Genomic DNA, 14351 nt, shown 5'->3' on the forward strand with positions numbered 1-14351 from the left:
AATACAGCCTTTAGCAAATGGGAATATCCACACTGGATGTTCACATGTAAAAAGAATAAAGTTGAACACTTACCTTACACAATATACAACAACTAACTCAAAATGGAGTCAAGATCTACATAAAAAAGGCTAAAACTGCAGAATTTACAAGAAACAAAGAGGGAGATATTTTAATTAACATTGGATTTGGCAATAATTTATTATTTTGATGCAATCAAAGGCAAAGGAAAACAATAGATAATTTGGACTATGCCAAAATTTAAAACATCTACTTCAAAGAACATAATTAACACACTGAATAGGCAATCCATAGATAGGGAAATTATTTACAAATCATGTTAAGTCAAAAGGGGTAATAGCAAGAAGGCAGAAAGAACTCCTATGACTCAAGAACAAAAATACAAAAATGCCTCATTTAAAAAAATGAATAAAGTGGAACAAGTGTTGGCACAGTGGTTAAAATGCTGCTTGGGATGCCTACATCTCATATTGGATTACTTAAATTTGAGTTACGGCTCAAATTTAAGCTTCTGACATAAGCTTCTGATTCCAACTTCCTGCTAGTGTGCCTCCCTAGGATGTGATAAATGGTATTTCAAGCTTCTGTGTCTCTGTCACCCAGATAGGAGATCTGGATTGAGTTCAGTGCTCCTTGTTTTGGTCTGGCCCAGCTCTGGTTGTGAGAAATCTGGGGAGTAAACCAGAAGATAGAAAACTTCTTCTGTCTCTCCTGTTTCTGTCTGTATGCCTTTTAAATAAAAGAAAATTTTAAAAAATGAACAAAAGACTTCAATAGACATTTCTACAAAGAATACATACAATTAGACAATAAGCACATGAAAGATGCTCAAGATTTCTAATTACTGGGAAAATACAAATAAAACTACAATGAGATATTATTTTAAGCCCATTAGGGTGATTGCTTTTTTTTTTTAAAAAAAAGCAAATGTAGGCAAGATGTGGAGAAAATGAAACTTATGCACTGCTAGTGGGAAAATAAAAGGATGCAGCTTCTGTGAAAATCAGTACAATGATTTAAAACAACAACAAACAGAATTATTGTGTGCTACAGAAGCTCTCCTGGGAATATTCATAAAATAACAACCTTGTTCATGATAACCAAAAGATGGAAGCAACTCAACCTGCCCATCAATGGATGAGTAAATGAATACAAATAATGTCATGCACACACAAACACACACTATGGAATATCAGTCAGCCTCAAAAACAAAGAAAATTCTAGCATATGCTAAAACACCAATGCATCTTGAAGACATTATGTTAAACGAAACAAACTAGTCATAAAAGGACAAACACTTTAAGATTCTACTTATATAAGGTACATACAGCAGTCAAATTTATAAACAGAAAGCAAAAATGGTGTCAATGGCTGAGGAAATGGAGATGGGAGATTTATTGTTAACCATTTCCATTTCAATTTTGTAAGATTAAAAGAGTTCTGGAAATTGATGGAATTCTGATGATGGCTACACAACATCAATGTTCTTGATGTCACTAAAGTATATACTAGAAAATGGTTAAGATGGTAAATGTTATGTATGTATATGTTACCGCAATTTAAAGAAACAGTTTGAAAACGCAGCTGAATGTTGAAAAGTGATTGTGGATCAAGGTTTAAAAATCTGTTTTCATATCCAAATACAAGTCTAAACAAAGACCCAAAAGCAACATACTTGTATGCTAAAGCTCCAGCAAAGTGCTTCTGGATATATGTGTCCATCACGGGTCGGAAATGGAAATATTTGATGTCTCGGAGCAGGTTGATGATGAACACCTGGGAGAGAAGAATAGGGCACTAAGGATCTCTGATCTCTGGAGGTCTTAGACTCATCCCTACCAGGAAACAGACTGTTTCTCTTCAGGGAATGGCAAACTGTCAGTGTTTCTTCTAGTGCTCCCTGTGGGTACTGAATGTGAGATTTCTACCCTGTGTCTGTGTTTGTTTTATCTTTTATCTTCCTACCCCCACAGCCTCTCAATCCAAATCCAGAGCTCATCAATCTGGGCATGTGTTATTTTGAGTTTTTCGTTTCACAATAATGCTGAGTAGCAAATCATAGAGTAAAGGCAGGCATACATGCAGGGATACCTGTGTATAGATGGCATAAACACTAAGCGGACCCTTCAAGCTTAGAAAATTTAAAGCAGAAAAATACTGTCTTATCAGTTATATCAGCTCATGGAAATCTATACCCATCAGAAATGGGGCTGGCAGCCAGGAAAATGAGAAATAAGAAAAGCCAGAGGAGCAAACTAGGCAAACTTCCAACTTTCATCTTGGTTCCCTATTTATTATTAGATAGCTGCAGTGTCTGGTTCTCTGAATATACAGCCCTCTCATGGGACTAGATATGTAAGATTACCTCAAAAATGGAATTAAAGATAGGTTTACTTTGGTGCAAAGAATTTTAAATCCATGTATAGTTTCTTCATAGTATACATTTTCATGAACTTTTAAAAGCTTCACATTATGAACTGATTCAAATTTTTTTTTGCACAAAAATAAACTTACCTTTTGATTCTACTTTCCATGGACTTTTTCAAAAAAGCCTTATAGTGAATTGTGTAAAATGTACTAAACATCTGAATAACTGTCCATTGTCTCTAGGCATTTTCATAGGCTCTGGTTGTAACAACTACATAAAGAGAAAATTTCCAGAGATCTCTGGAACTGCATAGTTGTTCACAGACCAGCATGAATGAGTCTCTGCTCTTCCTGGTGGTTATATCATACTGAGTAAATGAAAAAAAAAAAAGGGCCATATGGTTTCCTCTGTTAGTCTTTGGTCTTCTTGCTGGTCTCTATTTCAGTAAATAGGCAATCCTATAACAGTGATAAAATCAGGATATAAAACTACAAAGTCGAGGTTTACATCTACCACATTGAGTTATACAAATTTTATCTTGGAGGGATCTACATGGAAGATTGATTGCCTGGTCTTCCTTGGTTGACACTGCTTAGCTCCTTTTTATTGGAAATATCTATATCTAGTACTAGAGTCTAATAAGTTGTTTTCCTTACACTTTTTTATAGTGACAGGAATAATAAACATGAAAAGTCAAAAAGGTAACTTACCAAAGACTGAAAAACTAACAGGCCATATTTCTCTGTATTATCATCCAAAATCACAAAGAGTGTATCCAGAATGTCCTGTAAAAACTGAAACATGAAGCAGAGGGTTTGGGTCTCTGGAATTTGCATATGTGCTCAAACTCCTATATACTAATAATTTTAGCTCCCAATAAAAAAAGAAAGTAGAAGATATCTTAAAACCTCAAACTATCACTTAAAAAACAGCTGGTACCCTTCCACTATCCAATTAAGAGACAAATAGGCAGACTTGCAGCATTTGTAGCACAAAGGATCCTGAAAGAAATGAAGAAAGGCTCTTCCTGTTAGGTAAAGGTTAAATTTCTAAGGAAAAAGGATACTACTGCACAACAGTAATTCTGAAATACCTGTGTGTGTATATTCCATATATATAAAACTCAAAAAACTCGGTAAGAAACCAAACTAGTTAATATCTGAAACCAGACAAGGGTATTCACTGTCACCATTGTTTTTCCATAAAGCTCTTGAAGTCTTAGCTAGAACCATTAGGGGAAAAAAAAAAAAAAAGAAACCAAAGGATACAAGTTAGAAAGGAGAAAGTCAAATTATCCTTGTTTGCAGATGACATGATCTTATATAAGAAAACTAAAAGACTCCACTAATAGCTCACTGCAACTCATAAGAGTTTGGCAAAGTTTCAGGATATAAAATCAACACACAAATCTCAATAGCATTTGTATACACAAATAACACCATAGCCGAGAAAGAACTTGTAAGGTCAGTTCCATTCACAATAACTACAAAAATGTATATAAATGTCTTGAGATAAATTTAACCAACAGTGTGAAATATCTCTACAAGGAAAATTTACAAAACATTAAGAAAAGAAATAAATACATACAAAAATGGACAAACTTTCCATGTTTATGGACTGGAGAAATTAAAATAATCAAAATGTTCATACTGCCCAAAGTGCTATACAGATTCAATGACATCCCAATCAAAATACCAAAGACATTCTTCTCAGATTTAGAAGAAAAATATCCAAAATTAATATGAAAACACAGAGACACATGAATAGCTAAAACAATAAAAATAAAGCTGGGGGCATCACGATACTAAATTTTAAGACATACTACACTAGGGAGGTTATAATCAAAATAGTCCGGTATACAAAGAGAACAAAAGGAACAAAATTGAAATCCCAAAAATCTAATCCATCAACCCACAACCAACAAATCTTTGACAAATGAGCTAAAATCACTCCTTGAAGAAAGGATAGTTTATTCAATAAACATGCTGGGAAACCTGGATCTTTGAATCAGAAGTATGAGACAAGATCCTAACCTTCAACCTTACACAAAAACCAACTCACAATGGATCAAGCATCTAAGCCTAAGGACTGAAACCCTCAAATAACTAAAGAAAAACATGAGAAACACTGAAAGACATTGACAGAGGGAGAGAGAAAGGAAGGGGAGGGGAAAGAGGAGAGTGAGGGAAGAGAGAGACTGGGAGGGAGAGAGAGAAACAGAACTGCCATTTGATCTCACAATTCCATTATTGAGTATATATTCAAAAGACATGAAGTCATTATTTCAATCATGGTTATTACAGCACTACTGACAACAGTCAAGACATGAATCAACCAATGTGTGTAATCAGCAGGTGAACTGAGAAAATGTTGTCTATACTTGGGTTGATATTGGGTGGTGATTCCCCACCCCTGGGTCACGTGGAAGATTGGATGTGGATTCCCCCTTTGCCTCTCCCCTTCCCCCATAGAAAAGAATAAATAAGTGGACAATAAGATGCTGGACTCTATGTTTGATATATGCTTGCAATGGGGGAATCTCAACTGAACTTGAACTGTGGTTATGCAACAAGGTGGAGGAATCCACCATGGTGGGAGGGTTTGGGGAGGGGTGGGGAGAATCCAAGTACCTATGAAACTGTGTCACATAATACAATGTAATTAATGAATTAAAAATAATAAATAAATTTAAAAAAAAAAGAATAAATAGAAAATTTGGAACAGTGATTTCACCCACTTTACCCTTATCCTCAATCCTTCCCACCCTGATATACCATGTAATCATCATCAAAAATAAAGTTAAAAAAATGTAGTCTATATACACAATGAAATGTTCTTTAGCCAGAAGAAAAGAAATTCTTTGATTTGCAGCAGAAGGGACAGAAATGGAGGGCTTTATGTTAAGTGAATAAACCAGATACCAAAAAGGCAAATACTTTCTCCTCATACACAAAAGCTTTAAAAAAAACTCAATCTGAACATAGGATAGTAATGAATGGAGCTTAGGATTGATGAAAGGAGGTAGAATAGTGGTATTATATATGAGTTAGAAGAAATGGGTAGCTAGTGCTACATAACACAGTTGGGTAAGTACTGTTTACAATATCCTATTTTATTTTCTGAGGAAACAGAAAAGAGGAACTTTAAGGTGTGTATGTGTGTATGGAGAGAGAGAGACAGAGAGAGAGAGCGCACAATTTTCCATCTGCTGATTCACTCCCCAGACAGCCACAATAGCCAGGGCTGGGACAGGCCAAAGCCAGGAGCCTAGAAAACCATCAGGGTCTCTCACATGGGTAGTAGGAGCCAAGTACTTAGGTCATCTTTTGCTGCTTTCTTAAGAGTATTAACAGGGAGCTGGATTAGAAGTGGAATAGCAGGTAATGAGCAGGCATGTTGCCACTGCAAGTGGCAGCTTAAGCTGTTGTCAGCTCCTTCACAACATCCTTCCTTGGGTAGTGTATTCAAATTGGGTAGAACACATACCTTAACGATTTCCTCTCCACTGACATGTCGCAGTCGCCCTAAGATATCCATGATCCGGTCTGGGAAGGCCTTCCATTTCAGCAGAGCAAGGAGATCAACTAGAAAACAATGCCAAATAGATGGTGAATTGTGATCATTCCAAGATCAAGTAAGGCCTTGACTCTCCCACTCAAAGAGAGGTAAGATTTAGAGGAATAGTAGCATGTCTGAGCACTACAATAGGATTTTAGGTATTGAAATCAAGACCAAGGACACAATAATAAATGTTGCATGTGCAATCTGCAGATACTAAAATGACGGGAAATCTCATAAAATGCTATTGTTGATCGAATCCTCTAACTAAGAAAAAGAAGTTCCTTTACCATGGGACAAAGAAGCAATCATTTTTGTCTTCCACATGAGCAGCCATGGGCAGCCAACACAGAGAACAGAGGAAGGCACCATCCTGTAGTCATCATTACCTACCATTCTGGGTGAGTTTGGTAGAGGAGAGTTGCGTGGAAATGAAGAAAGACTCTTTGGTGCTGCGCTGAAAGATGAGGCTCGAAGGGATATTAGGGCAGCCATTATAGTCTTCTTTGCAGCAGGGCAGGCCCAGGTATAGAGCATGATTGTTAAATGTGCTATTCTCATCACACTATAGGCAAAAGTAGAAAACAGAGAAAGGTTTCTGAGCAACATATCATGTGCATCAACCAGGTCCTAAGGAACTTCTGAGTTGATACTTGCTTTCATCTTCCTAAGGCTGGGCCTTAAGATTCAGGTCTGTTTGGAAGAATGAAGATATTTTCAGTTCAGAAATATCCCAGAAGAATTTATGTGTCTTTTAAACAGAGTATAATGCAGCATGTTGCCTCTACCTGGTGTGCAGTTATAATGTGACAGCTGACACTACCATGATCTCAAATAGCAGGTCTCAAAATGTACTAGTCAAAAGTACAGTGGTACAGTGGAGCTGGTAATGGATTTCCATCCAGTGGAATAGGAGGTGGGAAACAAAGGGATTGTTGGCATTAGTTGTCAGAGGAAGGCCTGCCCCTGAATAAAGACAAAAGCCTGCCCAGAATTGTAGTTTAGTCATCTACCAACAAACTACCTTTGGTACTCGGGTCTGCACAGAAAATCACCCGAGAATCATGTGTGAGAGTAGCCTCTGGGAATGAGGGGTGCAGATGAAAAAAAATAGGGCCTCATACCTTGTAAACATAAAGCTCATGAATATCATCTGAGAGGGTAGTACCATCATCACGCATCAGGGGTGAAAATGCAAAACCAAAGAGCTTCTTTTCCCCTTTGTCCTTGGCTGTAATGAGAGCCAAGTGTTAGTTACTTTTGTCCCCAACTCGGTGCCCACTTTGTTTTAACAGAAATACCCTTTGTACTAATCTCCTAACCTCATTTCTTCCTTTCTTTGCTTATTAACTTGGTGACAAGCAAATAGCACGAAGGATGAGAAATGTATTGCAATGAGTTTCTATTTATACTCCAAGGTACACAGGTTACCTAGATCTAAACAAAAACTAAATTTCTGGTCTTGAGGACTTTTTAAATTAGCAGCTCCATAGGTACAAACGAAACATTGAAACAAGAATGATCCTGGATAATCTTGGACATCAAGGACCACTACCAGATGCAACCGTTTTGAATCACTACCTTTATAGGCTAAAGAATAGTCTCTGATGACATCCCACCTGTGGGTATCTATTTACTCCTAACTTGTTTTCTTGTCCCAACAATAAAAATCCTCTCCATTCCAGTTCATACAGGAGAATTATATTCATATACTCAAGAAAATGTACTGAAAAAGTCTCACTCACTGGAGCAATGTCTGAACTCGAAGCGCAGGTGGGAGCCTCGGAATCGGTCAATAGGAATGGGCAATTTGATAATTTCTCCCCAACGAGGACTATTGCTGTGATAAAGGACAAAGGAGTGGTAGGAACTCCTATTTGGCTCTCCTGACCCCAAGCTGATACAATCCTAGAAGAGAGAAGTAAAACAAGATATCACTTTTCTGGAGAGAGCACATGAACTTCCCTGTGATACCAGAATGCTTTATTTTCTCCTATCTGAAGGTCTTATTTCATCTCGGGCTAAATCTATGCTTTGGGAAAATACAGTTGACTTAAATGAAATAATTTGGAAGCATCTGTGTAAACAGCATAAAGAATAGTAAAAAAAAATAGTATAAAGCATAAAGAATCAGTAATCACAACGCTGCTTGTTTTCCCAGGCAGAAGTAACCATATATACTGCTCAAAAAACTGGAGGGAAGCTGGTTAGTTTGAATCACTAAAGTAAGCTCTTCACCCTGAAAAAGGAAACACTGGAGAAGTCAACTGAACATTACATTTAATAAGGTCAGAAAAAAATTTTAGTGGCAAAGTAGAGTGAGACAGAGTCCCTTTTCTAATTATCCTCAGCCCAAGGTTGGACTGGCATTTTTTGGCTGCTTTGTTTTACTTTCCTTGGATATAAATAAGACAGGCAAGATTTAACCTGACCCTGGATTGCAAATATTGACATGCAGTCTGAGGACAGAAAGCTTTGAGCTAGACAGTCAGGAGCTGATCCCTGTCCACACAAGGGCAGTGAGAACAGCTGACACCACTGCCTTTGACAGTTTTCTACAATGGACATGGTACGGCCTTGAGCTGAGTTTTTTAAATAACACACAAATCATTGTCTTTATCACTGCCTCAACATTATCCTTTACTTTTATTTTGTGTTGGGAAATAACTGCAACTAATTCAATCCTTTTCCTCTGTAACATGGCAATGACTATTACTGCTCTGCCTGCTTCACAGAGCTGTTGCTCCTCCCAGAAGCAAGGCTTATAAAAGACTGATCTGTCTTGTACCAAGTATGCTGCAAATGATGTCTTGCCATTCATCATCAACTTCATCATAACAAGACTATGGGAAAAGTGACATACTAACAACAAAACCAGCACTGCAGGCCTTCATTTTTAGAGAAGAGTGACAGAGGATCCTTGTTCTACTCTGGCTAGAAAATAATCTTTCAGGGTCTAAATCTGCTATTCTTTCTCTCAGCAAATGTCCAACTGCCATCCTTAACTGAAGTCCAAATCTAACTTTCTGTGTTACTGCAAAGAACAAAGAGAAGGAGCATGATCTAATGACAGTTACCAAAAGTAGACAAAACTACATACTATGTATTATGGCATCAAAGGTATCCTATAGGACAGAACTAGAGGAAATAGGTCTAAATTGGAGCAGAGAGGAATCAGGCCAAACACCAGGAGAAACATGTGTAAAGGCTACAGGACCATGGAAATCATTCTGAAAGCACACTGTAGGGTTTCTCTGAAGATAAAGAAAAGGCTAAGACAAATGTGTATGGGGTAATCTGAGAAATCATTACAGGATCAGACTCCGTTCCAAATGATTGACTGGAAAGTCTTACCTTCAAGATTTCTCCATCTGCATAAAGTACATACATGGTCACTTCAATATTCTTTTGTACACTTTTTCCTCCTCTCTCAAAATCTCCCTTCTCCAAGGTCAGGTATAAGTCGTTGCGGATATCACCTGTGGGGAAAAAAATGTCACATCCTTATGACCATAGAAACCACATGGTTCCATTAGCATGGAGGACCAGGCTAGGGTTCAGATCCTCCAGGGTTTGAGTGGGTGCTGAGGGCATTCCAAGCTTGGTTAATAACGATGGACAGTCTACCAATATTGGTGCACCAATACTCAGGTTAGTTAGTCATGTGTTGCTAGGTGTGAATCCCAAAAGTGTTCTCCAAGGCTTGTCCAACAGAGAATTCTCTCTTACATTGTAGGTGCTCAGACTGCTCAGTCTCCCCTCCAAAAGAATAGGTATAATCTAAGCTTTATATAAAGTAACATTTACTTATTTTAATCACATCTGTCTTAACAATTCCTCCTTTTTCTAAGTTTCTCTTTGTGTATGTATGTGCAGCAATAATAACCCCCCCCCCATTTTTTTTAAAGGTTTACTGATTTCTTTGAAGGGCAGAATTACATGGAGAGAGGCAGAGACACACAACGAGATTCCCCATTCACTGGTTGACTCCTCATATGGCTATAATGGCTAGGGCCCAGGCAGGCCAAAGCCAGGAGCCTGGGACTCCATCCAGGCCTCCCACATGGGTGCAGGGGCTCAAGGCCTTGGGCCACCTTCTGATGATCTCTGGAGCATAAGCAGGAAGCTGTATCAAAAGTGCAGCAGCTGGGATTTGAATTAGTGTTCATATGGGATACCAGCATTATAGCGAGTGGCTTAACCTGCTGGCCCCTTTTACCTTCTCTAATTCTGATTGTGTTCATTACCTTGGACCACAATAACAAAAGTGGGGATTGTTTTGGGTTAGCAAGTAAGCTTTCTGGTTTGGTCAGGGACACATGAGAAAGTCATCTTTTCTGGACTGCTTGTCTGTCTAGTTGTAGAAATGTCTGAGTGTATCTCATGCATGGAATAGGGATTGGCCAGGACTGACATATAGGAGGCTTTTGGAGTTTGCACCTGCCTATCTAAGGGTAGAACTGTACAATCATACTTCTCAAAATAACTTGGTTCAGGTAGGGAAGGGCATATGTTACATATGTAGGACAACCTTGAGAGTGCACATACTTGAAGCCTGCACAGACTTTTTTGGCTGGATAGCATCTATGCTTCGAATTCTGATGAGTTTGGAAACTTCTGCTTTCTTAGGACATCCCTATTAGGTGCTTTCTGACTTGCTATTAATATCACTCAGGTGTGGGGCTGACATGATGGTACAGCACATAAAGCTGGTGCTTATAACCACAGCATCCTATATACTTCATCTTTGATCCAGGTCCCTTCTAGTGATTGTGTGAAAAGTAGTGTCAAGATGGCCCAAGTGTTTGGACTCTTGTTACCCTGTGGGAGACTAGGATGAAATTCCTGGCTTAATCAGCAGATAAAAGATCTCTATCATTCTCTCCATGTAACTCTTTAAAGTTAACTAAATAAGTCTTTTAAAAAAGTCACTAAATTCCATGTATGGGTGCGTGTGGGAAGAGCCATTAAAAAGGAGAAACAAATTCATCAGTTTACGCCTGTCAGAGACTGGATAAAACAAGTCTTGAAAACACTGAGATTCAAAATTCAAATACAATTGGGAAGTATGGGTTATTATTATTTTAGTAAAATAAATCAGGGGTGGGTATTTGACCTACTGGATAAAATACTGGTTGGAACACTCAAATTCCATATTGGTGTGTGTGTTAATGTGCACTTAGGGGTTGGGCAGTGGGTAATGACTCACGCAACTGGGTACCTGCCAACTATGTGGGAAATCTGGATTGGGTTCTGGGTTTCTTTCTTCTGATTGGAAAAATTCCAGATATTAGGTGAGTGAAACACATGAGAGCTTTCTCTGTTTCTATTCTCAAATAAATTAATAATAATAATAATAATAATAAAAGAATCTGCAGGTCATTCTGAAAGTCTCCATGGTTTGTTATCAAGGACCAGAAGTGGGGGTCTGCTGTAAGGACACTGATAAACTTTGGCTGTAGATGAAGGCCTGGACAGCTCTTATGCAGCATGGAGGAATAGTGGAAGGGTGAGGCTTTTCTACGCAGAATGGGAGTTGGAAATGCTGAGTGGCTCTGCTGTGGGGTCATCCTTTTAGGAAGAGCTATGGGCAGCCCTGCCTCCCTTTGTTTGGTGCCCTCTATTTCCTAAGACTGGCAAAGCATCTTACAGCACCAACAATGTCTTACATCTCTTGAGTGCTTATTTTGCTCGGATGACATGCAACAAAGGTTCTTGAATGGAGATGAATAAAATGAGTTTATCCTTGTAAGAGGGCCTCAGAATAAACAATACCTGCCCTTTCCCACCTTACAAAATAGCCAGTGTTTAGCTGTTAGTACAGCTGTAATTTAGGGAACTAGGTAGTTAGAGGAGGCAGAGGTTGGCAAACTTTTGCTGTAAAAAGCCAGGCAGTATATATTTTAGGCTTTGCCAAGTCACATGTGTCTTTCTTGTGTGTTCTTTGTTTTTACAATGCTTTTAAAATGTACAAAACCAGTTTCAGCTGGCAAGTAGTAATAAAACAGATTGCTGGTTAGATCTATCCTGTAGGTTATAAAGTTTGTTGAAACCTGACTTGGAATGTGTGTGAAGAACAGTTGTAATACATTGCAGCTGCACATCAAAAATTCTGATTCCTGTCATTCCATATGAACAGCCACTATGAAGGAGCAAGGAGTGAGCCAGAGGCCAACTTACCACACAGACCTGATAGACTCTAGAATCCTTACAGAATGACAGGTCTGAGCAACAGTGCTGCTCAGCCACAGGACACAAATGGGCTGTGGAACACTCAAAGACTTGCCTTGTGCCATGGCATTCAGCAGTGACAGGTCTGACACTCCAGAAATGACCCCCCAGTACCACTTTGAGAGAAGGAGGTCAGTACACATTTACAAGTCTTCTCTGAAAAGAATTTCCACAAAAGTTTAGAAAACTTCTGAGATCCAGCTCAGGCACCAGAGTGTTAGACAGCATAAAAAGTTTTCCTCAGATATTCCAGCCTTAGAGTCTATAGGCACAATGAGTCTAGAGTCTAGTGAGGGGACTTCAGAAAGTTCATGGAAAAAATACAAAAGATAAGTTTATATTAATGCAAAACTTGAATTTCTTGTATACCTTTTTACAATATGAATTTTCTTGATCTTTTGAAGACCTAATATGTCTCACATGGTTCCAGCCTATGCAGAACTTTTGCACAGTGGAAATGGACCAGAAGGGCTTATATATATTTGGGTATGGAGTCTGGTTTACATTCCTTTTTTATATTTATGTTTCTTCTGTATAAATCACTCACACCAATTATAATGAGGCTCTGAGTTCAAGTATAATAGGTAGAACCAGGCAAAGCTTCTATGGATGTGTTTTCTTTCCCTCAAGCATTTGGACAATTAGAACTGACTTCCTCCCTATAGACACACCAGTCTACTTGGGATTGTGCCAATTCTACCTCTTGGCAGAATACAGCAAATCTCCCGACAGCATTCATGAAAATACAATGTTAGCAAACCATCTAAACTGGACTGTGCTGGGCATGTAAACCAGTGATCTGATTTTATTTTGTAGTAGTCCTCAATTTCTTGATAAACACACTAAAAATAACACGAAAAAAAATCTTGGGTGGACTTCTTAAAAGCACCCAGGAAACATATTGTTCATGTTTCTCACGTGTCTTCAGTATCTTTTTTGTGGGGGTGGGGGTTCCTAACACTGTGAATTCACTGATGTTTTCTGCTCTAACAGGATAGACATTTAATACTGTGACATCACTATATATAGTAATTCTTTTTGTGGGTAAGTTAATGGTAGTAATTCATGTGTTTCATTAAAAATCTTTATTTGTATTTATAGCTCACAGTGCTCAAGAGCAGGTTGGTAATTTCTCTTTTTATGCCTTGTCAGTTACTCAAGAAGGTGGGACTGATGAAGGATTAATAATGTACATGACACCCCACCCAGTATATGAACATTCCATGAAGAGAATGAAGATGGGAGCAAGGCAGGCAATAAGCAGACAAGACATACAAAAGCAGGAACTTACACCCAACTATCTTCATCTCTGCATCAGAAAGAAAGGGGCGAGAATGAGGGAACAGCACAGAAAGAAACAAGAACAATTAAGGTAACTAGGAAAAGAAAAGGAAACATCACTTGCAAGTTGGTGATGAAGCATGCTGCACTTTTTATCAGGAGTCAAAGGAAAGGGCAGAGTGCATTTCTGAGCACAGAGGCAAAAATCAAAGGGTTCCCTAGTATCCTGCCTGCACAGCTAATGGACAAGTTCAGGGCAACCCAGAAAGGAGCCGTACATACTTTAGATCTGACTCAGGGAAGGACAAAACATTGCTAAAGCAAAGTACTTTCTAGGACACGGTTATCAATGGGGGTCCCAGACCAGCAACATCATCTGTAAAGCTTGCAAGAAATTGTTTGGTATCATGTCAGTCCTACTAATGGGGCGGCCTTAACAATTAGCATTTTTAAAAGACTTTTAGGTGATTCTGAGCACACTGAAGTTAGAGGACCACTATTTTCAGAAAAAGCTTACTCGTTAGTCAGAAGAAAACAGTGAGTCATATAGGTGGATGTCTTATGACAAGACAGAAGATCAGTTGCCTAATAGAAAATCCACAGTGAATGACAGCCCTAAGGATCCAAAACTTAGAAATTAGGCTAAAACACTGCACTTTCCAGAGTCCTGAAAGAGTCTGTATTCCTGCTGACCTCACCAACTCCACGGCACAAATTTTCCAAGAAAGTTAAGTAGTAGAGAACACATAAGGGTATCAGTATATCTGTTTTGGTTTAGATATGGTCTGGAGAAGAGCACAGTTCCCTGCTGAGCATGTGGACTTAAGTGACTCCTTTCAGGTTACAGTATTTTGGGAGCCAGTTTTCTTCACAATTTTATTATGGCTTATTCTG

At 38.5% G+C, this 14351-nt stretch overlaps 1 protein-coding gene across 8 annotated transcripts in view; it reads right to left on the bottom strand.

Moving 5' to 3' along the window:
• The window catches only part of DOCK3 (dedicator of cytokinesis 3), a 279756-nt gene that overhangs the window by 82031 nt on the left and 183374 nt on the right, over window positions 1-14351 (bottom strand). For all 8 annotated transcript variants that reach the window (XR_009247405.1, XM_058679068.1, XM_058679069.1 and 5 more), the window contains exons 15-21: window positions 9300-9424; window positions 7691-7853; window positions 7070-7176; window positions 6339-6510; window positions 5874-5971; window positions 3098-3181; window positions 1695-1795 (exon numbers count right to left, since the gene is read on the bottom strand). Coding sequence is in view for 7 of the 8 variants with exons in the window: in XM_058679068.1 (XP_058535051.1) it covers window positions 1695-1795; window positions 3098-3181; window positions 5874-5971; window positions 6339-6510; window positions 7070-7176; window positions 7691-7853; window positions 9300-9424 (850 nt within the window). In the remaining variant the exon portion in view is untranslated. The remainder of the gene's footprint in view (window positions 1-1694; window positions 1796-3097; window positions 3182-5873; window positions 5972-6338; window positions 6511-7069; window positions 7177-7690; window positions 7854-9299; window positions 9425-14351) is intronic.

Source organism: Ochotona princeps, chromosome 21 (assembly GCF_030435755.1).
Source record: "Ochotona princeps isolate mOchPri1 chromosome 21, mOchPri1.hap1, whole genome shotgun sequence".
Classification (NCBI taxonomy): Eukaryota; Metazoa; Chordata; class Mammalia; order Lagomorpha; family Ochotonidae; genus Ochotona; species Ochotona princeps.